A 24,911-nucleotide genomic window follows, 5' to 3' on the forward strand; every position below is an offset into this window, starting at 1 on the left:
TGTCTCACTGAGGGCGGCTATCTGTACTTTATATCGACCCAGTTCGCTGGCAATGAGGGCCGTCCGTCTTTCGGGACGGTTACTCCCCGAACGGTCAAGGAGGGTGCGCACATTCCATGCGCCAAGGGTGATGGTCATCTTAGATTTTTTTGAGTTCTTCTTACCGCTGGTATGGGACCCCTGCCAGCCGCGGCATGCTAGCCAAAGAAGGGTGAGACAGGCAATTTTTAGGACACCTTTTCTAGTCCCGTCCCCAGGCTGTGGGGGGAAGCAGTGCTATCCTGAAGAGGGCTGCTTCGTCGCCCAGGTGGCTGCCGAGTTCCAGCGCTGTCTCATTCACTGAAAAGCGACCACAAGGCCTGGACCGCCTACGTGTAGAGTTGTGACTACGACTGCCAGTGTGTCCACACTTGTCGCTTGGCCACTCGTCCATCGTCGCAGCGCTTTTCCCTTTCGTCAACCCGCAGCCACCTCCCGAATCGTCAGCCACCCCCCACCCTTTGACACGGGTCAAACTTCCATCTATTTATAGGTAGTCAAATTACCGGAACATGTATTAGACGAAGTGATTAGCAATGATAGTCGGAATAGAGAGATTGTTTTGGTCTCTCTTTACTCATCTGCACCACACGAATTTAATTGATGTTTTTCCCTGGACTCTGCCTTTACTAAAGTCTGGAATCTAGATCTAGTTGTAATCTAGTTACAGGTTGCAGATTTATTAAATTGGCGACAGAGAGAGAGAGAGAAGGGGGAGGAGTAGATCTTGCGAGAACTTTCGGGCAAAACAAAATGGCGACCCGCGTAGTTCGGCTCGGTTCGAAAAGTGAAAGAGCCATAGCATCTTTGTAGACGATCAAATTAGCTTAGTTTTGTGCTATAACGTCAATTTTTTCTTTGCTTTTGTTAATTTGATCACCCACACCGATAGAAAGTATTTCGAAATTAGGAAAAACAGGTCTTGTTTCCCACTGAGTGAGAATAGCCAACGCTGGCAAGTCTCATCCGGGGTGAGAGGTCAATCGTAGGGTTTGTATTCTCACCCTGAGTACAAAAGGCTAACATCGTCAGCTACCAGCTTGCCCCACTCCTCAAACATCCTGACATCCCCATTGAGACCAAAGCCAAGCTCATTAACTCTATCTCCATCCTCACCTTGACCTATCAGTGCCAGACATGGACCCTGACCAAAAGTCTGGAACGTAAGATAACCACCTGCGAGATAAGATGTCTAAGGAGAGCCGTCAAAAATAAAACCAGACGGGACATGGTCAAGAACAACAAAACCAGAGAAATCGCGGGAACAACACCTATCCTCCACTACATCCGAAGGCAAGCAATCAGGTAGTTTGGACATCTCACACGTATGGCACCTAATGAGCTTGCCAGTAAAGCCTACTACAGGAAAGCATTAGGGTACAGAGCAAGAGGAAGACCAAGAAAGACCTGGATCCAGGGTGTGAAGGATACCCGGAGAACATTCAATATCCCACCCACCCTGGCCATCAAACTTCCTAGAGACAGGAAGCTCTTTCTTTCCTCGACGCCCTAGAGGTACAAGAGGATGGATAAAGTAAATTAAAGTAAGTATTATGTCCATATGTTTCCCTTTAACTTTTTTTATGTAGGTGTTTATATGCGCCAAATCGACGCAATTTAGATGATCATTTAGGAGGCGTGCTTCCGACCCTACTTTTCAGGGTCAACCCGGACTGAAAGGGATAAAACATCCCAGCAGAAAGACCGAGACGCTCAATAAAAACCGTGCCCCTCTCAAGAATCGAACTCGGGTATCCTACGTGAGACAGCGAATCTCCTAACCACTACACCACAAATGCCGATTCCCCTTAATTTAAACTCAAACTCAACCTCAAACTCAAACTCAAACTCAAACTCAAACTCAAACTCAAATCCAAACTCAAACTCAACGGGGGAAAAAAAACAGGTAAAGCATTCTCACCACCAGTAATACATTATCGAACTAATGAAGAGCATTATACTAAAACCACATTCGTGTGCTCATGATTTCTGCATCTGTTTAAGAATTAATTGAAAATATTGCAGTTAGTGGCATTTGGTGGGGTGTAGACTTCTTTACCAAAAGCCACTTATGTTGACTAAAATCCCCCCCCCCCCAAAAAAAAATTGTTAAAAAATAAGCATTGACAAAAGTGATAAAACGAACAAAACAGGATCCGGTGCAAGCGTCACACTACGGAAATCCAAATAAAGCCAGGCATAATTCGAAGAGCGGTCTTATTGATCTGGATGTAGGCTATACTTCTCTTTATTACAACTCTGGGAGAAATAAAATTTCATTGGCGTGTCCTCTACCCCCAGACAGGGTCACCAACGAGGAAGTGAGTGTTTGTTGTTGTTGTTGTTTTGTTTTTGTTTTTTGTTGATGTTGTTGTTGTTTTCTTTTGTAAGTGTTTTACAGCGCTCGAAACTGCATAAAGTCATGTGAGTGCAAAGTAAGCAGTTTCAGTTTGATAGGAATTAATTTTGAATTTTGCCCGCGTGACGGTCGAAGTCTACTCTTTTAAAAATTCTAGGACCACCAAAGGATCTTTATTTTAACGTGCGCAACTTGAACACGGGACCTCCAAGATGTTTTTGGCCCTTTCCAAAAAGCTAGGAGGTCGATCTTACCTAGGCTACTAAATATCAGGGGTGTGGCTCAAGGACAGCAGTAAGAAGGGGCCGGGAGTGAGAGTAGAAAGATTCGAGAACCCAGAGAAAGGGGGGGGGGGAGAGAAAGTGGAGAGGTGAGCAGATGACAGAACATGAGGAAGCGTGCTGCACAACAAGACAGAACCTAGTCGAAGATGAGATTCAATGGGGAAGAGGCGATGGCAATGGATTGGACACACTGTTAGAAAGTCAGTGTTGGATTGGAATCCACAGGGTAAACGATCAAGGGGAAGGTCACGTGGAACTTGAAGAAGAGTCACGGAGAATGATGTGCAGACAAGTAACTGTAAATCAAGTAAATGTAGTATCTATTTGTCATTATCATTATCACTATCCTCATCATCATCATCATTAGTAGTGGTAGTAATAGTAACAGCAGCAGCAGCAGCAGCAGCAGCAGCAGCAGCAGCAGCAGCAGCAGCAGCAGCAGCAGCAGCAGCAAGTGGAACGACATGGAATAAAATGAAAAGGCTATTCAGGAGAAAGACAGTGTGGAGTGTTTGTTCATGGCCTATATACCCTGATACAGAGTGGAAAAGGCAATGATGAATGATGTCCTCACGCTGGGATCCTACGTTCCCGCAGACACTGACTACTGACTGTAGTTGGGGAGACCTTGCTGATTCACAGTCACCTGATGATAATAATAAATAATAATAATAATTATAATAATAATTATTATTATTATTATTATTATTATTATTATTATTATTATTATTATTAATAAATGAATTTATAACGCGCCAGAATCCACACAAAAATGCTCGGTGGCGCTTACAACACACACACACATCCATACAAAAATGCTCGGTGGCGCTTACAACACACACACACACACACACACACACACACACACACACACACACACACACACACACACACACACACACACACACACACACAAGCTCTAAAGCTCAGAACCACTACGACATGCATTTTTTTTAAAGACAGATATTTCAGATATAGAGTTCCAGCATTATAAATATACTTTCCTCAAAAACGTTGTCTTCAACTTTGATTTAAATTGATCAATTGAAAGAGACATTTTAACATCTAAATCCAAATTGTTCCAAAGTTTTGGGGCACAGATGGAAAAGGCCCGTTCACCCAACATTGTTCTGGGCCTAGGCATGCAGAGATAATGGTCACAACTCTTATAAAAATTAAGTGTTGAAAGAGGCGACAAAACTAGGCTACAACGTACGACCATGCTAGGTCTGGTTTCCATCCTCTTTTTTACACATTCATTTTTCTCCTTCTTAAACCTTGGGCATTTGATCCGACATTGAAATTAGTTTTACTGTTATCCCACATTCGACACTTTCTCTTATTTCCCTACCACCTCACTGAAGTTTTCCGCTTCATATTTGTACACAACATTTGGAAGTCAAAAGGAATTTGTCTGATATTCATTTCTAGAAAAATCCACAGAATAGTTTTGTTTTACACAGCGCGTAAAAAACAACCCATTTTCAGCAATGTCCCCATTTTTGTAGCATGGCGCACCAGTTTGCATTAGGCCTACCACTAAAAATCCCAACGATTGAGCCATATTGCATACTACAGTAGTCTAACAGGCCAATAGAAGTTTGCAGATAGTTTTTCTCAAGTTTCTTTTTGTCAGCTGAGATCACGGTTACGATTAGTAAAGAGTAGAGAGCTTTTTGTATTGAACATTTCCTCACCACCAACTCATTTCGTAAGTTTCGCACAAGGTACAGAAATAATGTTTAAAGTGGCCTTAATGCCTTCTTTGATGTCAAGGGTGGAAATTGTTCATCTGTTAGTGCCTGCAGAGAATCAGAACTAAACATTCCGAGACAAAACGACCATTTCAGGTCAAACACACACCATTCGCACCTCTTTAAACGTAAGCCGGGTGCAGAATTCAGTAGATGAGCCCCATGTGACGTCTGTCCGTAGACGATGTCTACATCAATGAATATCCTTCATCTCAACTGTCCGCATTCTCAAGGAAGATTTTCATCTACACTGTACCATTTTCCCGTTCGCGAAACTATCAGAGGGTAGCAACGTGTTCATGATTCCTCAATCGTCTTGAAAAGCGTGAACATTTCCTCTGTGACATTTATTGGTTCCTTGGCAAAGCCCATTCACCTTTCAGGTTATATCAACTCCACAAACGCTGTCTATTTGAGCAACCTCCCCTCGCCCCCTATGGTCTCTACAAACAGCTCCATACTGTAACGTGTACAGTATATGTGGCTTTGAGAACTCATGCTTGAGTGGATCCTTTTTTGGGAGGCCACCATTGAACATTACGAACGACGCGTTAAAATGTGTCGAGTCCAAAGGAGGACATATGGACCATTTGTTCTTGGAATTCCAGAATTATACCCCCCAAAATTAACTCTATAGGAGAAAAGAAATATTGTTTAATAAAGGTTATAGGATGGAAAAATTAGATTTTAAAAATAAAAGGAAAAGACAAAATCAAACCAACCATTTCATGACTTCCCTTACGAGATCTTTTAAATTGGCGCATTTTGCATATGTAGGTTGTTTTATAAAAGCAATTTTCGTTTTCAAAAATATGTTTCTTCTTTGCGAATTTTATGTCAAACAAATTTCTTTTGAATGAATTATATCTTTTCCAAATTGCAACATTCTAGTACAAATTGTGTGCGACATATTTTTTTGTAAAGTTGTACAGTTTTTGGGGGTTTTATTTTATTTTATTTTTTTTTAATCAAGGATCAACCATAATAATATGCAAAACACAAGATTTCGCTAAAATAATTCATCTAAGCTTAGTTTCAAGTAGGTCACATGTATTTCAATTAAAACATTCATAGCAAATGTATATTTCCCTGAGCACAGTTATCAGGATGGATATCGTGACAAATAAAATGTTTAACACCGTACATTTATTGGCACTTCTTGTTTTTCTTTATGCGGCCTTGAAAAATACTTCTGTGTCCATGTCCAAGTTGCATGGCTCTACAGGTTGTTTTTTAAAAATTGTTTTGTCGTTTTGTTTGGGGACGGAGGGGTTGTGTGTGTTTTGTTTTGTTTATTTTTGTTTTTGTTTTTCTGTTGTGTGTTTTTTTAGGCAGATGTAAAAGCAAGAACCGCCAAGGCAAAGTCAGCATTCAATCAATTATCAAATGTCTGGAAAGCAAGCAACATCTCACTGCGCACCAAGATTTGACTTTTTTATTCCAATGTCAAGTCTGTTCTCCTCTACGGCTGTACTGTGAAACTTGGAAGACAACAAAGAGAGTGCTGAACAAAGTCCAGACTTTCACCAACAGATGTATGAGGAGTATCCTAAGAATTAAGTGGCAGGATAGAATAAGAAATGAAGAGCTGTGGGAAAGGACAGGACAAAAGGATATAGAATTTAAAATAGAACTAAGACAGAGGCGATGGATGGGACACACCTTCAAAAAGCCCAACGGAAACATCATAAGACCGTCGATGCAGTGGAACCCATAGGGAGCACGAGGCAGTGGTAGGCCACGAGAAACATGGAGATGTGTGGAAAGAGACATGAGAACGAGCTAGGAAGGATGGCCCAGGACAGAGATAAATACGAAGAGCTTGTATGTGGCCTATAACCTGCCAAGAGTGAAAGGCATTGTTGATGATGATGATGATGATGATGATGATGATGATGATGATGATGATGATGATGATATACATGCATTTTGATGATGCTGCCCAGTTGGAATGCACCGATTTAAAACTTTACAGAATAGATTAAGTGGTGCCATCGGATCTGGGCAATCACTGGGAATAGACAATAGATTACAACGCTGCGAAACCCATCTCAGAGTCTGTTGTACCGTTGTTTAAATTTGTCACACTAACTATATCTATCTCATAATAATGTCTGAGCTCTCTCTTTAATCGACTGTCTTGTTTAACTGCCTTGACTGAATAAAAGTTGGCTTCGAACACTTAGAATGTGAGCACAGTCAATATTCCAGTTAAAGTGTCAAAAAGAATGACTGATCAGGTAGGCCCAATGATCATAAATACGTTCTTTGGTTCGGCCAAACAGATTAGTAACAATGTATGATTCTTACTTTTTATTTCCGCGTATATATTGACTGGGCATGCTGTGTAATTCACTGAAAGTACGTCATGGTTGTTCTGAGGCCTTCTTACATGCCAGATCACCCGTTGAAAAGACCTTGGATCTTGTCGAGACAGGTAAAGTTATGTTTTAAGAACACTTGATCTATTTATATATTGTTTTGACATGTCATGCACGTATGCTTAAACACAACAATGATGGGATCAATACTCTTTCAAGCAACACGAATGCTGTAAGCTCTCTAGACAGGATAAAGCGCTTGACATACTATTATCAATAACTTCAAAGTCTGGTCTCTCTATGCGAAGAGATTTGTGAGGTGGGGGCGTATGCTCCCCCCCCCCCCCCCCCCTTTCTCCCTTTACACCGCAAGACAGCCTAGGAGAACTAGAGTACTTGCCAGAAGCTTTTTAAAAAATATTTTTAAAGTACAACCCAAAAGGTTTTGTTTCTTCTTTGTGTTGAAATATCATTGTATAGATTACTTATTCAAGTTCTCGTAGTCAATGTGCATTATCGAACAAAAGTAAAATAACAATAATGATAAGAATAAATCTAATAATAATGATGATAATATTTGTAATAATAATCATTATGATGATAATATGATAATAATTATCATCATTTATATAGCAAATATCCACGCTAAATAGTGTGCTCTATGCGCTCTACAACTATTTCATGTACATGTATTACATGTACTAAGCTTATTATTACCCCCCCCCCCCCCACAAGCAGACTCTATATTACTCTAGAACAGTGGTTTTCAAAGTGGGCGACAGTTTGGGGGCGCTGTGGCGAAATTGGGCGATTGGGGGGCGGTAGTGGGCGTTAAGGGGGCGGTGTGAAATTTTCATGGAATGTAACAACATAAAAAATTGTGAAGAGAAAGAAGCCACATAAAAAACAAAAACAAAAACAAAAATTGATAGCTTAGGCATAGTTTACAATACGACTTATTACCAAGAACTTTCTTTCCCAGCACGCAAAGCCCATATAAAGAAGATTCATCCCGACAAATCTTACCGAGATCTAGCATACTTCAAAACTCTAAAGATCAGTTTCAGAAATGAAAATCAGTTAAATCGATGTTTGCAGCCGGCGTCGATCAAGCTGATGAAGGCTTCCGAGCAACTTATAATTTATCTCTGCTAATTGCAAAAGCAGGCAAACCACGTACTATCCGTGAGGACGTCATATTGCCTGCGATAAGAGAGGTGGTGAGAACAGTCTTGCACCGTGCCCCGAGCCTGTGTTGAAAGTTCTTGACACTAAGTGGATGGGATGGCAGCAAATGTTCAGGAATCATTGTGCAAAATGCTTAAAGGACGTGAGTTCAGCCTTCAACTTGATATCGGTTCATAGAGGGTGAGGAAATAATGCAAGAATTGATATTTGCGAAAATGTTGGAAACAGATACCAAAGACGAGTTCATTTTCAAAGAGGTCCAAGAATTTTTCGAGGAGAAACAGACCCCGCAGACCAATATAGTTGCCTGTGCAATAAATGGGGCACCGTCGATGACAGGTCGGTACCATGGATTTATGAGCTTCTTGAAGAAATCAGTCCCTGGTGGCAAAAAAAAACCTGAATGAAAGTCTGCATGACACACTGGCCGTTGTCATCAAGTGTGTGAACAAGATCAAAGTACACGCTTTGAAGTCGAGATTATTCCAACAGCTGTGCACTGAAAATGACGACAGGGGGCTCTCGTGGCCTAGAGGTTAAGGTGTTGGCCTCTCATTCAAAGGTCCCGGGTTCGAATCCGGGTAGCGACCGAAAAATTTTCTTCTCTAAAATTGTCTCCTTTCACCTCCTTTCCTACTCTCTAGCAATGTTCTGTTGTCTGCTTTCATTTCCACTTTCTGCCCCCACCCCCTCACCTCCTTTGCCCCCTCCTCTGGGCTCCTGACTCTTTCTGCAGCCTTTCTACTGCTACTCCTTGGCTCCTCCTTACTGCTGTCTTTCTGCCACACCCCTGATTTTCTGGTAGGAAAGATCTACACCTAGCCTTCTCGGACAAGGGCGAAAAATCTCGGAGGGCCCGTGTGCAAGTTGCGCACGTTAAAGATCCCTTGGTGGTCTAAAATCGATAAGAGTAGGCTTCGGCCGCCACCCGGGCAAAAATTCAAAATTTCCTGCCAACTGAAAATATTAGGTGTGTCCCGCGCGCTCATATGACCTTATGCAGTTGCGAGCGCCGTAAAAACACTTTACACCAAAAAAAAAAAATGAAAATGACGAGGACTTTCAAGGCTTACTTTTGCACACTGAAGTCCGGTGGCTCTCAAAAGGAAACGGTTTAACACGATTATCGTTCTGTCTGTTTGACTTTGTGCTGGAGTTGTTGTTTTGTTGTTGTTGTCGTTGTTGTTTTTCAAGGAACAGACAGTGATCTCTCCATAAACTGAAAGAGCACAAGAACAACATTGCATTCCTCACAGATCTTTTCACAAAGTTCAACCAGGTCAACTTGCAGCTGCAGGGGGATGACACCAACCTGATCAAGGCAAAATCCATGCTTTCGTCATTCTTGTCGAAATTGGAAATGTTCCACCGAAACATTGGCAGAAGAGAATTTGCTCAGTTTCCTAGCTTGACGGAGACATTGCAAGAAGGGCGGGTTTCTGACGAGGAACTAGAAATATATACCAACCACCTCAGAGATTTGCATGCTGATATAAAGACAATGTTTACTGATATCTTTTAACTGGAAATTCCAGACTGGGTACTGGACCCACTCAACACTGGAACAGATGGTGACTTGGCAGTGGCTATTGAAGAAGAGCTTCTGAAAATGAAAAGTGATTTTGAAATCAAACAATTGTTCAAGAAGTCGAACCAGTCATTCTGGTTGAAAACTGTTGTCCAAGAAAAACCCTCCCTGTGGGAAAAGATCAAATTGTTGCTCATCGCTTTTCCCACCTCCTATCTAGTAGAAAGGGTATTCTGTGCAGTGACAAGGTTGCTGACAAAGCAGAGGGAAAAAACTAAGGATCACAGAGCTTGGCAATTTGCGTCTGCTACTGACCAATCTGAAACCCAAAGTTGATTCGTTGGTTTCGTCTCACCAGGTCCATCCTTCCCATTAGGGCAGTGTCAATGACTTATTTGTAAATGCTTACTCCGTAGTTTACCCTTCCTTGATACCTCAATGTGTCTTTTCTTTTTTGTGTGGCTTTTCTTTCTTCTTTTTTAAAAAGCAAAATACTCACTTGTTTAATAGAGTTTGTTATGTGCATGTGCCGCTACTGCTGATGAAACTGATGATGGTGATGATGATGATGATGATGATTACGATGATAGTGATAACTACAGACTAAGATCCATGCATACTTTTTCTTTTGTGTGGTTTCTCACATTTGTACAACTTAATAATATTTTTATGTTCTACAATTGAGATATTTGATATACAAATCTCAGGCAACTTTATTGCAGCACCTTGATGGGAGAATACGTTTCATAAAGATAATGTCAATTTGTTTTCAAACCAATTATCACTGTTGTGGGGGGGTGTTGATGTTTTTTTTTTTGCTGGGTTTTTTTATTGTTGTTGATTTTTTTTTTTTTTGGGGGGGGGGGGGGGTTGTTTTTGGTGTTTTGCTTCTGTAAATGTAATAATACATGTTTTACTTTTATTGATGTAAAAAAAATACTGGTCGTTTAATACCAATGACAACTATATGCATAAAATGACAGTATTATGTTCTCAATACCCTTGCATAATATTGAAGAAAAGGTGTGTTTCATTATCTCTCGTACACACTTAATTTAAGACTCTGTAATGATGGTGATTTGTGACCCAACTAATATTCAAAACCAAATCATTAGAATCTAGGCACGTTATTTTGTACAGTGCTGTTTGAGCTCTCTCTTTATTTGCGATTGTTATCATATTATGCATGTCGTTATATCAGATTGATGGTTGGGGCGGAGTAGGGGGCGCTGGAACTCGGCTGGGTGAAAAAGGAGGTGGTGGGCGAAAAAAGTTTGAAAACCACTGCTCTAGAACATTCAAACCAGAGCTGTAAAAGTACCTTTATTAAGTACAAATTTAAGTACAATCTAAAATATGTACTTATGTACAGTAAGAGTACTTTCCTGTAAAATGTACTTGAGTTCAAGTATTTTTTTAAAAAGTACTCATGAGTACATTTTAAGTACTTTCTGCTAATATGCTAAAACACTTCAGTGCTAATGCAAAACATCACATTGAATAACATATCCAGTATATTTGACAAATGAGGCCATTTATTACTAAAAATGTAAACAGTATACAAAGCATTTGAATATACGCACTGAACGTAGGTGGAAATGGTCCGTGAAATTGAAAAAAGCAAGCAAACAGACGCAACTAGAGAGTAAGTGATATTATGAATAGAACTTGTTTGAGCAAGACAATATGATCAATGTAAATCAGTCAAAGAGGTCGGAAAGTAGGAAAAGTATCCAAATTGGAAAATGTAGAGACAAAGTTCTTTTAAGAAAACATAAAATTCATTAAAATAGCCAGCAGAGAAATGGAAAAGTGCGTTGAATTTTTCATTAACAAATCCTCAAGGAATCAACGTAGCCTTAAGCAAAAACCACCAAAAAAAAAGTTAAAAAGAAATTTAGGTAGCCTAAAAATTTTTAGATTTACATGAGAACTCAGTTCCAGTTTCAATTGATCATAACAGTGGTAAGACAGATTTTGGTGACACTGTGTAGTCCACTGCGCCCACGGCAAACCAAAATACATATAGTTTCCTAGAGTCTAGTAAGTGTAGTGTAACTAAAGATTCTTTACCACAGTGCTCGGCAGAAAGGAAAATACGGGATCTTAGCTGACGAAGCCAAGGAAGAATCTACAACAGTGACCCATGAACTGACGTGACCCCTGGGTGGGTTTATGCCATATTATGGCGAGCAAAGAGTGGTCAACCTTGATGACAAATCACAGTGGCATGGTGGCAAGAGGCATGCATACTCATTAGCCTATCGTGAGTCTCGAGATATTTATCTACGTTTATCCAGTTGCGCTTCCATCTGATTGAGTCCCCCCGCCTTTGTCGTTACGCACCATTACGTTGTACCACACCCAATTCAGGCTGTCTCGCAAATTCGGGAATAGAGAAAAACTGCCATCAATGGTCAGGGTTCACAGTTCAATGTGATCCTGCCTGGAGTGAACTTGTAGGCCCTACCCACCCAGAGAGTGACGTAAGTGTAGGTGGCGAGCTCAGATGCGAGTGCGATGTTTGGGGAAAAGAAACGCATCGGTCAGTTCACACCTCGGTGTGATCCCGTCTGGGGCAAACATTGTACCGTTTCATGGAGTTTTACAACTCTTGCGATCACATTCACGAGAGTGGCTGATCTTTGACGCGACGGGCCGTTGTTTGATCTCAACTGTTAACTCTTGGTTGATCGGCTGTATCCGCCCGGGTGTTTGTTCCGTAAATTATGATCAGAAATGCCGGCACTTACTCTTTCATCCAACCGGGTCTGTGTTGGGCTCTCGCGTGTCAGGATTCATGTTGAAGTCCTTTAGAGACATGTTCAGGGCATCTTAGTAGCCTTTTGTATGCGCCAAATTTACGAGAGAGAGAGAGAGAGAGAGAGAGAGAGAGAGAGAGAGAGAGAGAGAGAGAGAGAGAGAGAGAGAGAGAGAGAGAGAGAGAGGGGGGGAGGGGGAGGGGGGGGAAGAGACCCGCAAGTTGTCTTCTTCCACGTGTGGAAATTAAATTTAAAATACTCAAAATGTGGCGAGCTATTCTCTGCCAGAATTGGTCTCTTGAACATAGATCTAGTAGAAGCCACAAGAAGCCATCTGAATCCCCATTTCTTTTATTTAAGATAATGAAACATTCTATTCTGCAGATGATTGGTCATCGATAACTAATATTGAGGGACGGACGAAAGATTATTAGATCTATTGTTATTATTAGATCTATTATTATTATTTTATTATCATTATTATTTTTGTTATTATTATTATTACTACTACTACTTTATCATATAAGTGTGTTTGGCTATATTTCACCTTTGTATATAAAATCTATACGCCCATATATTATGTAGTTAAACCTGTCTCAAAGGAAGCCTGAGTAAGACGAAAACCTCTCATAACGGAATCTCCCCCTCCCCCTTGATAAATTCCACTATAATTACCGCTATACTATAAAACGGAAACCTGCTGTCTAACGCGGAAACGGAAAGAGTAATTCCTCCCCTTCCGATGGTTTTACCTATCTAAGGCGATAAATGCTTTGCCTACCCAGCCCCAATTTGCAACAAAACTACAATCAAGTTTAGTTCCAACTCCAACGGCTCTTACCAACGCTTACTGTCTTAACAGTATTGTAGGCGTTTGCTCTAACATTTACGCCATGCCGCCAGGCGAGAAAGGGGAGTTGGGGTGCGGTGCGACTTTTACATGATCAGGTTTGTGTGGGTGTGAAATCTCACCAGTGCATGTGAAAGGGCTCAAGTGGCGCTCCAGCCTGGAAACTTTCCTGGGTAGCCAGAGTCCGGAGGTGTGAAATTAGTTTGACCAATGCCTGCCGCCCTGATCGTATGGCTAGCAGAGGAAACAGTTCCTAAATTCGTTGTTACATGCCCGGGAGGGGTGGCATTGGTTGACTGTGGTTATAACAGCGATGGGTGGGATTACGGGCAGAAGCAAAGGAGATGTTCAATCCTTTCTGTTTTAATAAGGCAAACAAAGGACCTCTATGAAATGCAAGCACTGGTGGCAATGGATAAGTAGGACTGACGCATGACATTATCAGAGAGGCTAGGATAGCACTTGAGTGAGACGTGTGAAGTTTTGACCACTGTTTTCCGGGTCGGTTGCTAGCCAGATTGAGAGCGCAAAGCGGCTATCGTGACACTAGCCGATCGCGCGGGCGATCGACCTGACCCGACCCAATGCCATCCGCAATGGGCACCCGGTATAGGCTTCAGTATAGGTGCATTGGCATTATCAAAATGTGGGCTTCTCATTCTACAAGTTTATTAAAATCTCTTTTTATACTCATTTTAATCTCTGAAAGTGACAAAAGATATTGCGAGTATATGGCGAAACTAGTTCTATTGAAATGCCACGTCCACTGCCAAATCTCTAACAAGATTCCGGGTACATTCAACGAAATCGGATAAGTGTACACTGACCATAAGCCAGATCGCATCCCGCGCCAAAGCTGTGCATAGGTCAGCTACCACTCCTAGAACTAGAAGGCTGGGTGAGTCTTCTCGCCGAGGAACCGTGCGCGCGCGTGTGCACTGTGCGAACACATTCTGGTGCACTGAATGGGGGCGGGAGGTCTCAGTATTCGCCTACTTCGTTTGCATTCTGCGTCGCTCCTAACCAAAATGTGAATGCTTGCGCCTCAAAAATTTAGTCGATACTCCATCGCCTAGACCCGATATGAACACGTCTGGAAAACTGACACAGTAAACAGTACACATAATTAATTAAGATACACATTAATGGGAAAAGTGAGAATAGTTTAACATCCGCAAGCCACTTGCGAAAAGAAAAGGAAACAAGTACTGTAGCCTACATTACCTGACGTAGGAGTTATAAGAACCTTACTTATGTTTTTTCCATTAATAGTGTATTTTGATATTTTTACCACTTAAACTGTAGAATAAAATACAAGTGTAGGCCACAACGTAGGCTACAATTTAATGATAACCAGATAATGTGAGGGGGGGGGGGCACAAATTATAATTATAATGACATCACCAGTAGGTGCACAAATTAGGACCCCAATCTTTGTATTATTATTTTCATTAAAAGTCAGGATACAATTGCTTTCATGTTCCTCTGTAGTTGATGATGTATGCATCGTCACGGCTGTGCAATGATGAATTTTTGCGATGGGGACGTGAACGCCCACTTCGGTTCGTGGGAGCTTCTTTCTTTTCCAGTACTTTTTTCCTGCAATGCTTCGACCTTAGTCTCACGTTGACAGCGCTATTTGCATAATGGAGTGTGCACTATATTTGAAATAAGTGATATTTTTTTCTTCTCTCGTATATCAATCCGCGTATGAGCATTTGTTCCACGTGAAATATTTATTGCATCAAGACTTTGTAAAATTGATTGTTTAAGCATTTATAAATTTACTGATAGTTTGTGTTGATGAATTGAGGAAGATTTAAGATAAAACAACGATGCCGACGGGAACTACTTTCCAAAATATCCTTCCATTGTGTGCTTCGCATTTCCTGTCTTGTGGTAAAACATCTCGATGTGTTAGTTCTGATATCTATGAATATTATTGTACTGTGGTCGAATAGAAAGGCCCTTTCAGAAAGATGAGCAGACAAAGATGATAGAGGGGTCAACCGATGAGTAAGTATTGCTTTCCAATCGACACAATATGGTTTAGATTTCCTGTACTTGCTTTCTTAAATCGGGGAAAGGTGACCGATTCCGCCAGCCAGCGCCTGACACTGACAGACATGGACGAACACAAGCTCCCGACCACCGTTATCTCTTTAGGCTATTAAATCGGTTAAGACTTATAAATTCAAAGCGAAATGTGTTTATTATATGTATTTGTTTCACTCAAACGCCTATGGACCTTGATATTTTAGGATATATGCGAGCAGTTGTTCGCTTCAGCGGCATTTGGACACGGGATGTGCCCTCTCCAAATTAGTCCGCCGATTGTTCATTCATAAATAGTTGTGAATGATAAAGGTCATGGCTCAGAGCGTGGAAAAAAATGCTTTGCAATGTGGTCATTCATGTCCACTCCACTTAACCAATAGGGAGACGTTAATGATATTGATAACCATTAATGTTATAACAAGCGTATGTTTGTTTTTCTATATTCATATCTTTATTTTGATCATGATTCTCAAATTTGGCCTAGAATCTAGATCTAGATCTAGAATCTAGACCTACTGTAGGCCTTAGCACATCAAATATTGTTAGATTCTAGGTAGGTAGAGTTAGAGTAGGCTAGATCTAGAATCTAGATATCTAGTCTAGATCTAGAATCTAGTCTAGATCTAGATCAAGATATCTAGGTCTAATCTAGATTCTAGATATTATGTAGATCCACACACTTTTACATCGTCTTGTCTTGGGAAAGTCTCCTAATAAGACAGTACTAGTGAAGGCTCGTTATTCTAATGAATGAGCACAAATGTCATCTATCTTGTCTAAGAATTCCATCATCATCATCATCATTTATCATTGACATTAGTGATTTAATTTATGTCAGGGAGTCTAGATCTAGATTCCTGAATGAGTCAAACTATCTGATGAGGAAGTTTCGTCATATATCATATATACTTGCTGGAAGATATTATTTATCTGTTGGGGTTTAAACATTTACGCAATGAATCAATTTTGGGGGGTTTGTTTTGTACCCATTTGGGGTCTGAAAGACTCGAGGCTGTTTTTGTAGGACTATAAATATGGCTTGTGTATACAATTTTTTTTTTTTCTCTTATGTATGGGAGTCAAAGTAGGCTAAAGGTTGTCATTTGACCCTAGCTCCAGTATGTTTTATGAGAAAGGAAAATAAACTATGCAGTTTAATTTTAATATATGTGATCTTTTTTATTTATCATAGCCAAACTTGCTATTGACTCCTGAGGAGATCTCATACGAAGCTCCAGAGAGCACCAAGCACACCTCTGTGATTGGCCCAGATATAGATGACGTATTTCCACCATCTATTTTTGTCGTCTTCTGGGGTTTCCCTCGCGAGTTGACTAAAAAATAAAGAATATGAGAATTTGATTGAAGACTTATTTTTTTTTCTTCAAATAACTTGAATCAAAATGAAGGTGACAAGTGTAATTGTAATTAACTGAAAAGTGTGTTAAATATATTTCTAAATATACCTATCATTGCCGTGTGTGTAAGTGTGTGTGTGTATCTACCAACGTGCCCATGTATGCATGTTTGAATCTTCCCGTTCCATTGTTCATGTGCGTGTCTTTGTGTGTGTATGTGGATGTATGTTGGTCTATGTGTGTGCTTGAGATATATATTATTTATATAATGTATTGAGAGTGTCTGGATTGGCTGAGCAATACCAAAATGTTTTCTAATTGTATATTTGTTATACGAAATGGCTGTAAAGATCATTATTATTATGATGGTGAAAGAATATTATATAATAAAGGGTGATAGAGATAGATCTTGTCAACTTGCGAGGGAAACCCAGGAAGATGTCAAAAGTAGGTGATGGAAACTCATCTAAGGGCCAATCTCTGTAGCTTCATGTGAACAAAAGTGGTTTGTTCTGTAGTTGGGTTGACCACTTGACTTCTTGCAATTTTGTTACCAAAGGTAAACAGAAAGGGATTGAGATCACACAGTAATGATAACAATTCTGCAGCTACAGTTAAACTCTTGCCTGTTGCCCATTAGGGGGAACCTGGAGATGGACTGCTTTGTGGTGTATTTGTGGGTGAAAAATATAGCAACTAAATTGTCCTCTTTTGTCCGTAGCATATATTTTATTCAAGTGTGGTCGTTTGAAAACGAGTAGTTCGGCTTCCCATTGACATTAATGAAACCAATTGGAATATTGACTGATGGCCGTGTGAAATGAGAAGTTAAATGTAGAAAGTGTGATATGCAAATTTTACAGGCTCTTGTAAAGGAAGGAGGTCTGTAACGTGCGACCACCCCTATAAACGCAATAAATACTAAATACTATTTAAAGAGACCTAACCCTAATTCTGGCCCAACCCCCTTACCCTACCCTTGCCCTTATCCCAAACCCTAAGCCTAACCCTCTATTCTACTCTTGTTTCATAGTGGTCGCTCATTACAGAAATCCTCCCCTAGTAATTTTAGAATTCATGGAAGTCCTTGGAAGTTTTATAGTTGTGAGAGAAATCCTTGGGAAAATTTAGAGCAGTCATCTGAATTTTGTTTTTAAGAGGTTTGCAATAGGTGTTCGGATGCATCTCATTTAAAGGGGCAGCAGTTTGTTTTGACCATGGTTTTTTTTCTGGTCTCCTGTGGCTAACTTCAAATGTCACAGCTTTATATAGTGGTGGAAACAGTGTATTTTTGCCACTCTAAGGGTGTACTGTACCAAAAACCAAACGCCAGGTCATAGGTGTATGCTGACTTTTTTCTATTAGTCCTGAAACTTTGGACATTTTGGTTTTTGTTACTTTGTCGTCTTTAATAATTGGAAACAAATAGCTGTTGGGGTCTCTCACAAATTTTCAAAAGATGATTTTCTCTAAACATGACAAGGTCATAGTGAATTTTCGGTTGTTGTTTTTTTATGTACTCTTTCAAAGCAATTCCAATCTTGAACCTTTAGATATGTACCTAGAATTTTTTTTCTTTTTTAAAATGTAGGTTGTGAAAGGTTTTTTTGTTTTAATCTTGTCAACTGTATATTTCAGTTTATAAATAATGTGCAGAATTTGTTTTGTGATGGCTTGTATCCCTGCTTGATGAATGAAGGATTACAGTATTTCATAAATTCACAGCCACCGGAAGGATTTTGCTGATTTGAAATATGCCTGGATAAACTAAGAGAAATGTTGAGGTTCGTTGGAACCAGTCTTTAGACATAGGGATTGGGGGTGTTGTCCCCAAAGAGCTATAAAAAAAAGAACATAAAAATGGAATTGACATTTCAATTGTGGGAGTCTATTGAATTTTGTCTCATTTTGGACAGTTAGAGAGAGATTTAAGATTATTAGATAAGTTGACACTTTATTTTCCCAGTGGGAAGTAGCACCTTGCACATATTTGGTGTGATCCTTTTTTTTTCAGCCAGAAAGAATTCAATAATATCAATGTTGAAACAGTGCCGGGTTAAGCATACTAAAAGAATCAACTGGGCATTATTGTTTTCTCTGCATAAAATATTCTCATAATGATAGTAACGGTTGCAAACTTAGTTTTGAATTAGCTTGAGAATAAATGTTTTGGGGTCTTATTAATTCTATAGAGCAATTGGCATACATTTCTTACAGCTTATAAATGTGCTTACAGTACAGTTGTGTCTAACCAACAACAACCCTCTTGGGAAGCAGTCGTTATTGATGTTAGACAATGACAATGGCTGCTGCTCGAGGGGAAGGGGGAGGGTCATCTTTGTCCTTATACGGGGTGCCCATTGGGAGATCGGTTTGGGTCGGCAACGGTTAATGCGGGTGATGCGATCACCCCCAAAATGACCCGATCCCATCCGCAATGGGCACCCAATATAATGAGTCCTAATCACATGATATAACGATGCTATTTTGTTATAAAATTGGAACAAAGGCAATGTCAGTGAGCTGATGCTTGATTGCTTGGCAGTAATGTTACACACAAATCACACAAATGCCGAGACTTCTCCAATCTCCTCTGGGAGAGACTTTGTAACATGGTGTGAACTGAACTATACTCGAAATTTCTCTCGAGCTGGTGTTTTGGGGAGATATACAAGAAAGGAAAGATGCACTCACATTGAGATTATGGGTCAATTCTGTTATTCACACGCCATAATTTTTCAGTCAAGACAGTTTATTGGGGGGGGAAAAAAGTTTTGGGTTGTTATTAAGTGGACACCACTGCATTACGTAAAATTTGACTTCTGATTCCACAAGAGCTTACTTTGTTCGTTTGTTGTTTGGCTCTAACCGTTACGCTGTATGTTCTCTGCCTTGAATTTTTAAAAAAATAAAAAAAATTTGGTGTCTTTCGGTGCTTACAACTGCATATGGTCACATGAGCGCACGGGACACATTATCACTTTGCGGTCACTTGGCGCAATAATGCAATGGTGAAAAATAGCCTTCCGGTCACCTGGCGCAGGAAAAATAGCTCTTCTGGTCACCTGGGGCCCGAAAAGTTCGTTGCAGTCACTCTCCTGGCAGAGTGACCAGATGGGGTGTTTTGTACTGCTGGCTGTGTGACTGCACAGTGTGAAAGTGGTAGAAATTCGTTTTGAATTTTGCCCAGGTAGCGGTCGAAGCTTACACTTATCAATTCTGGACCACCAAGGGATCTTTAAAGTACGCAACTTGCATACGGGACTTCCGAGATTTTTTGCGTTCCAAGAAGGCTAGGTGTTAGATCTTACCTACCATAAGATCAGGGGTGTGGCTGAAAGACAGCAGTAGGAAGGAGCCAAGGAGTAACAGTAGAAAGGCTGCAGCAAGAGTTGGCAGCCCAGAGGAGGTGGCAAAGGGGAGGGGGAGTGGGGGCAGAAAATGGAGGCAAAAGCAGATGGCAGATCATGGTGTGAGAGCTGAGAGCAGATCATGGTGTGAGAGCTGAGAGCAGAAAAGAAGGTGGAAGTAAGGAGGACATTTTAAAATTCCTGTCAGGTTTTGAACCCAGGACCTATTGAAGGAGAGGCGAACACCGTAACCTCTAGACCACGAGAACCCTCAGAGCTTTAATTTTGCTCTGGGGAAAAGGTTAAAGATTGATGCTTGAGCACCGATTTTAGTAATGTTACTGAAGTTACTTTTCTAAATTGTTCAATATGCGCATGTTTCGTTTTTCTGTTCCATGTGTTTTCTTTTACAACAAAGTTATAGAATAAGTAAATGTTTTGGATAATCCAATTTTGTCTTTATTTCTTTATGTTTCTGAAATCCAGACTTGTTATTTGATTGCAAGTCTTAAAATTCGAAAGAATCTGAAGAAAATTTTCACGGCCTCTGGTTCTCAAATGGCCATACCTCACTGTACCAAAAAGTCTCTTGAAATATTTTTCACATGTAAAACTGTACCAGTAGCCTATATCAATGCAATGTTGCTTTAGATTTCTCTATTATATTGTTTGTTTTAGCAATGAACTTTTGCCTGTAACAGAAATGGCATCAGGGACTCCATGTGTCATGATTGGTATGAGATTTTTTTGTAAAACAAATAAATCGTATTTATTCAAGGGATTGGCCTTCTACTAAAAATGAACAGGGTGTCAGGTGAACAGGTCTTAGCCTTAACGAATGCCCTTATTGAAGTATGAACAATCCTTGATGATGTCGACTAATTTTCCCCCTTCCTTTTAAAATGACAAGAGTGACCACAGGGAGATATGTAGCCTATATCTACAAAGAGGAGTTGTGATTGAATTGACTTGACCATTGAAATTAGTCTCTGTATGTCTGACTGAATCTTAAAACGTCTTAGATCTGTTCCCCATAAAATCACACTAATCACACCCCTTTCACTTCCCCATTCTCAAAAGTGAGATAATGTTTGAATGCAGATAGATGTTTGTTAGAAGACTAAATTTTAATGTTCCAAATTATATACAAAAACTCTGTTTTCAGAGAAAAGAAGGGTTTTTTAGTGTGGGGGACCCGGGATGATAAGCGTTGCTGGATCTTTATGTCCTTGTCTGTACTTATGTATGGAGTTAAGTTTTGAAGGCCTTTATTTTTGCTGTGTCTTTTATATCTATTATTACTTGAGTCTTTATTTTTATAAGAACATGTGTGTGCAACATTGATAACACATCATTTTGTCATGGTAACAGGTGCATTCTTCTTAATGTAGTGTTCTTAATATACTGTGAGGTCAGTAAATATGGTGAATGGAGAATTGCTTTTTATTTAACAAAGTGGCATTCGTGTATTTTAGCATGTTTACGAAATTACTGCAATTATTTTGTCCCTCACCAGTGCAGATAAAAGGTTTTTGGGTTTTTTTTGCGGGCTGTTGGTGCCATCGCTCAGTATAAATAGAAATAATTTTTAAAATTAGTATTTGCAGTATCAGTAGTCAGTAGTTGTTTAGTCAAAGTTTTGGTCTTCTCTGGATTCTGTACTTGTTAATCTATTATCATTGCTTTGCTATATTATCATTTTAAAGAAATTTTTTTATTTTTATGCTTTTAGATATTGTGAGGCCCTGTGATGTCTCCAATTTTTTTTCTTTTTACGGTTATCAACATCTGTTTATTTTTCACATCTGTGTGTATGACCATGACAGGTTGGGGAGGACTGGATTGCAAAGTGCTGCTAGCTGCTAAGTGCTCCGATAGAATTGGAACTCTCCAATTTTCTTTGGTCTTGTCAAAGAACCCTGATCAGATTAGCATAAAATCCTTTTTTTTCCCCTTGAATTCGGTTTGTCTGGCCGTATGCGAGTTGTGAAGGATGGGAACATACTCGTTTTGTTTGTGGATTTTTTTGTTATTGTTGTTCTCTATATTCTTGACGTACTGTAAGTGGTATGACGGTACATGTTTTTTTTGCATTTATAGCGCTATTAGTTGCAATACCTATTTATTTGCCTCTGTGAGTGTGTAATGTGGGTTCTAGAGACTGATTTAAGAAAAAAAAAATCCCAAAAAGGTTTTTTTTTGGGGGGGGGAGTGATTTTGAGAAAAATACTCCCTAGTTTTGGTCATGGGGGAGGTTGGCAGGTCTAGGATTGCTCAAATTGTCTGGTTAGGGTTAGGGTGCCTCAGAAGCAACAGTATTGCAAGTAAATTGCACTTTCTCTTGTTAGGTTGCAGTTGCCTGTACAAGCCAAGTCAAGTCAAATTCAAACTGTTTGAAGGGGTTCAATCCCTCCTTTTTGTCTTATCTGGTCAGAATGAATACAGGCAGGAACAAAACCCCATTAAAAACTCATCAAATGTGCCCCCTATTCAGAGATGAAAGGTTGGTTTTTTTTGTTTGTGTGCTAAAGCAGGAAATCCAGCCTTTGAAAACTTACAGTCTCTTGCTGGTATGTGTTTCAATTTCATTTCCTGTGTGTTGCCATTGAATTACATCATGGCCAGAATAATGGCAAAAACCTTTTATGTTGTGGCAAGAAATGCATTTTATAGTATGATTTCAACCATCCCAAACACTTACCATGCCTGTTTGCTTTGTGTTAATAGTTACATTTAAAGTGAAAGTGAAAGGCAGAATAAAAGAATTGATAGATACATGGCATTTGTATAGCGCAAATTCCCGATCAACAGCAAGCTCTATGGGCTTCACAATCTATACTATTACCCCAGCAGACCTGAGAGCATTCTGAAACAACGTCAACTTCCTGGGAAGCATACAGTGCAAGCGGCCATTTATGTATGTAGTATAGGGTTTTACGGCGCTTGCAACTGCTAAGGTCATATGAGGGTGCGATTTATAGACGCTAAAACAGTAGCATACTGACAAGATCTTTAGCTGTCTATGGCTGGGTACCAGGCACGGTTCGTCCATAGAGCACGGTCATGCAGTGACGCCCAAAATTTTTTAATATTCTATTATGTAAAACCCCCACAATAATAAAATAAAAGAAGCTAGAAACAAACACTAGCCAAATATTATATCAAAAACAAGGTCCTCACTGGCGCCATAGCTGTCATTTCTGTGTCTATAGCGCCGTAAAACATCTACTATGCCATGCCAAAGTCCATGCGCTTTAGCTAAACATAATAGGATATTCAACGGTGCAACCTGACTTATAAATCGCTCTTGGGGATAATCCAAGCGATGATGACACTCGTAGCGATTTTAGCGGTACATTAATATTAATAAGATGGCACATCTCAAATGTGCTCCTGCCGAATAGGTCCCAAACATAGCCCACAGAAGGCAGTCTAAAAATAAATGCGATAGACCGTAGGCTATTCTTTGCCAATATTATGTGAGCCCCGGAGCAATCCAGCAGAGTGCTCAAGTGAATTGTGATTGGTTCATTATCTGTCTTGCCACTATTTTAAGCATACGCCTAGATGTACACTGTAGGTTTAAAAGGAGATAACTCTTATGATTTTAAGTGACTCTCTGACAGTGAACCTGAGGGAGGTGAACGTGACCGTCCTATGAGTTGTGCCTTTGAATGGTTTTGTAGTGGAGTAGTGAAAGTTATTACTTGTGTGTTCAGTTCCAATACAGGATGAACAAAATTGATGTTTAGCTAACAAACAACTTTAGTACTAGAAATTAAAGCGACAAGTAAAAAGAGTGAAAATAAAAACACGAGGTCCTCCCTCACCAGCCCAAAGATCCTAAAATTATACACCGTCTCATTTACTATTTACTATGCCCTTGACTATCTCCAGCATGCGAAAGCTTAATAGTATTGTGCATGTCCACTTTTTAGCCCTACGAGCCGCCCCTGCTGGGTGCCCATTCCCACCTAGGTGAATTGAGGAAAATTGATGTAAAGTAAAGTGTCTTTCCCATGGACATAACGTCGGGCCCGAGGCTCGAACTCCGGAACCCGCAACCTCCCGTTTACGAGTCCAGTAGCCTAGCCACTAGGCCACCGACGCCATAAATTGACCATGTTTCTTTTTTTTTGGTCTGCCTACTCACTTTAAAATTTTCAAGCTTTTTAGTCAGCAGCCACTTTTATCCCTGCCTGTCTATTAATGGCACTTTGTAGAAAGTTTTGAGTGCATAGAGGATCACACTTTTTAAAAGTTAGGTAGTGGAAACTTTACTGTTGCCACATGGTCTCGCTAAATGCAAGGTGTAAAAATGAAAAGCTATAGGATCTCTGCTAAATACTAAAAAGCATGCAAAGCAAAGTAACATAAATAACAGTCAACATTGTTAAAGACGGCCATCCAGTTACAAGGAGAAAAGTGGTTGTTTTAGACAGATGGACGTCTTGGACAGTGTCATTGTAATTTTTAAAAGTGCAGGGAGTGGAGTGGAAAGTGGCCATTTTTACTGGTGATTGTCTTGGTCAGGTGGCTGTGAGAGCAGGTTCAAATTCAGTTTTACTTGTTTTGACATACTTTTTTTTTGTGAATGTACTTTTACTGTTCTTCTTTTCATGTGCTTTAATTCCAGTGAGATAAAGACTACAATTGTTATTATTGTGGACAAAAGTGACTTACAGTGTCAGTTCATCATTAAATTACACTGTTCTTTTTCTGTAAATCAGGATTGGGGGCTCTCGTGGATTAGAGGTTAAGGTGTTCGCCTCTCATTCAATAGGTCCTGGGTTCGAATCCAGATAACGACGAAAAATTTTCTCCTTTCACATCCTTTCCTGCTCTCTAACAATGTTCTGTCGTCTGCTTTCGTCTCCACTTTCTGCCCCACCCCCTCACTTCCTTTGCTCCCTCCTCTTGGCTCCTAACTCTTTCAGCAGTCTTTTAACTGCTTCTCCTTGGCTCCTTCTTACTGCTGTCTTTCAGCCACACCCCTGATCTTACGGTAGGTAAGATCTACACCTAGCTGTCTCTGAGAAGGGCAAAAAATCTCACAAGGT

General features: G+C 40.1%; 2 protein-coding genes across 2 annotated transcripts in view; both read left to right on the forward strand.

The window, feature by feature from the left end:
* The first annotated feature begins 8,160 nt into the window (after positions 1-8,160).
* LOC106012039 (zinc finger BED domain-containing protein 5-like) lies at positions 8,161-9,467 on the forward strand. The gene is made up of 2 exons (XM_013083682.1): positions 8,161-8,284; positions 9,202-9,467. The coding sequence occupies exons 1-2, from the start codon at positions 8,161-8,163 to the stop codon at positions 9,465-9,467; spliced, it is 390 nt and encodes a 129-aa protein (XP_012939136.1).
* A 5,461-nt stretch (positions 9,468-14,928) lies between these two features.
* LOC101857649 (sprouty-related, EVH1 domain-containing protein 2) overlaps positions 14,929-24,911 on the forward strand; it is a 45,116-nt gene continuing 35,133 nt past the window's right edge. Inside the window, exon 1 of the mRNA XM_005100479.3 lies at positions 14,929-15,101. Within this exon, the coding sequence (XP_005100536.1) occupies positions 15,079-15,101 (23 nt within the window). The 5' untranslated portion in view covers positions 14,929-15,078. The remainder of the gene's footprint in view (positions 15,102-24,911) is intronic.

This window comes from Aplysia californica, unplaced genomic scaffold, assembly GCF_000002075.1.
Source record: "Aplysia californica isolate F4 #8 unplaced genomic scaffold, AplCal3.0 scaffold00249, whole genome shotgun sequence".
Lineage (NCBI taxonomy): Eukaryota > Metazoa > Mollusca > Gastropoda > Aplysiida > Aplysiidae > Aplysia > Aplysia californica.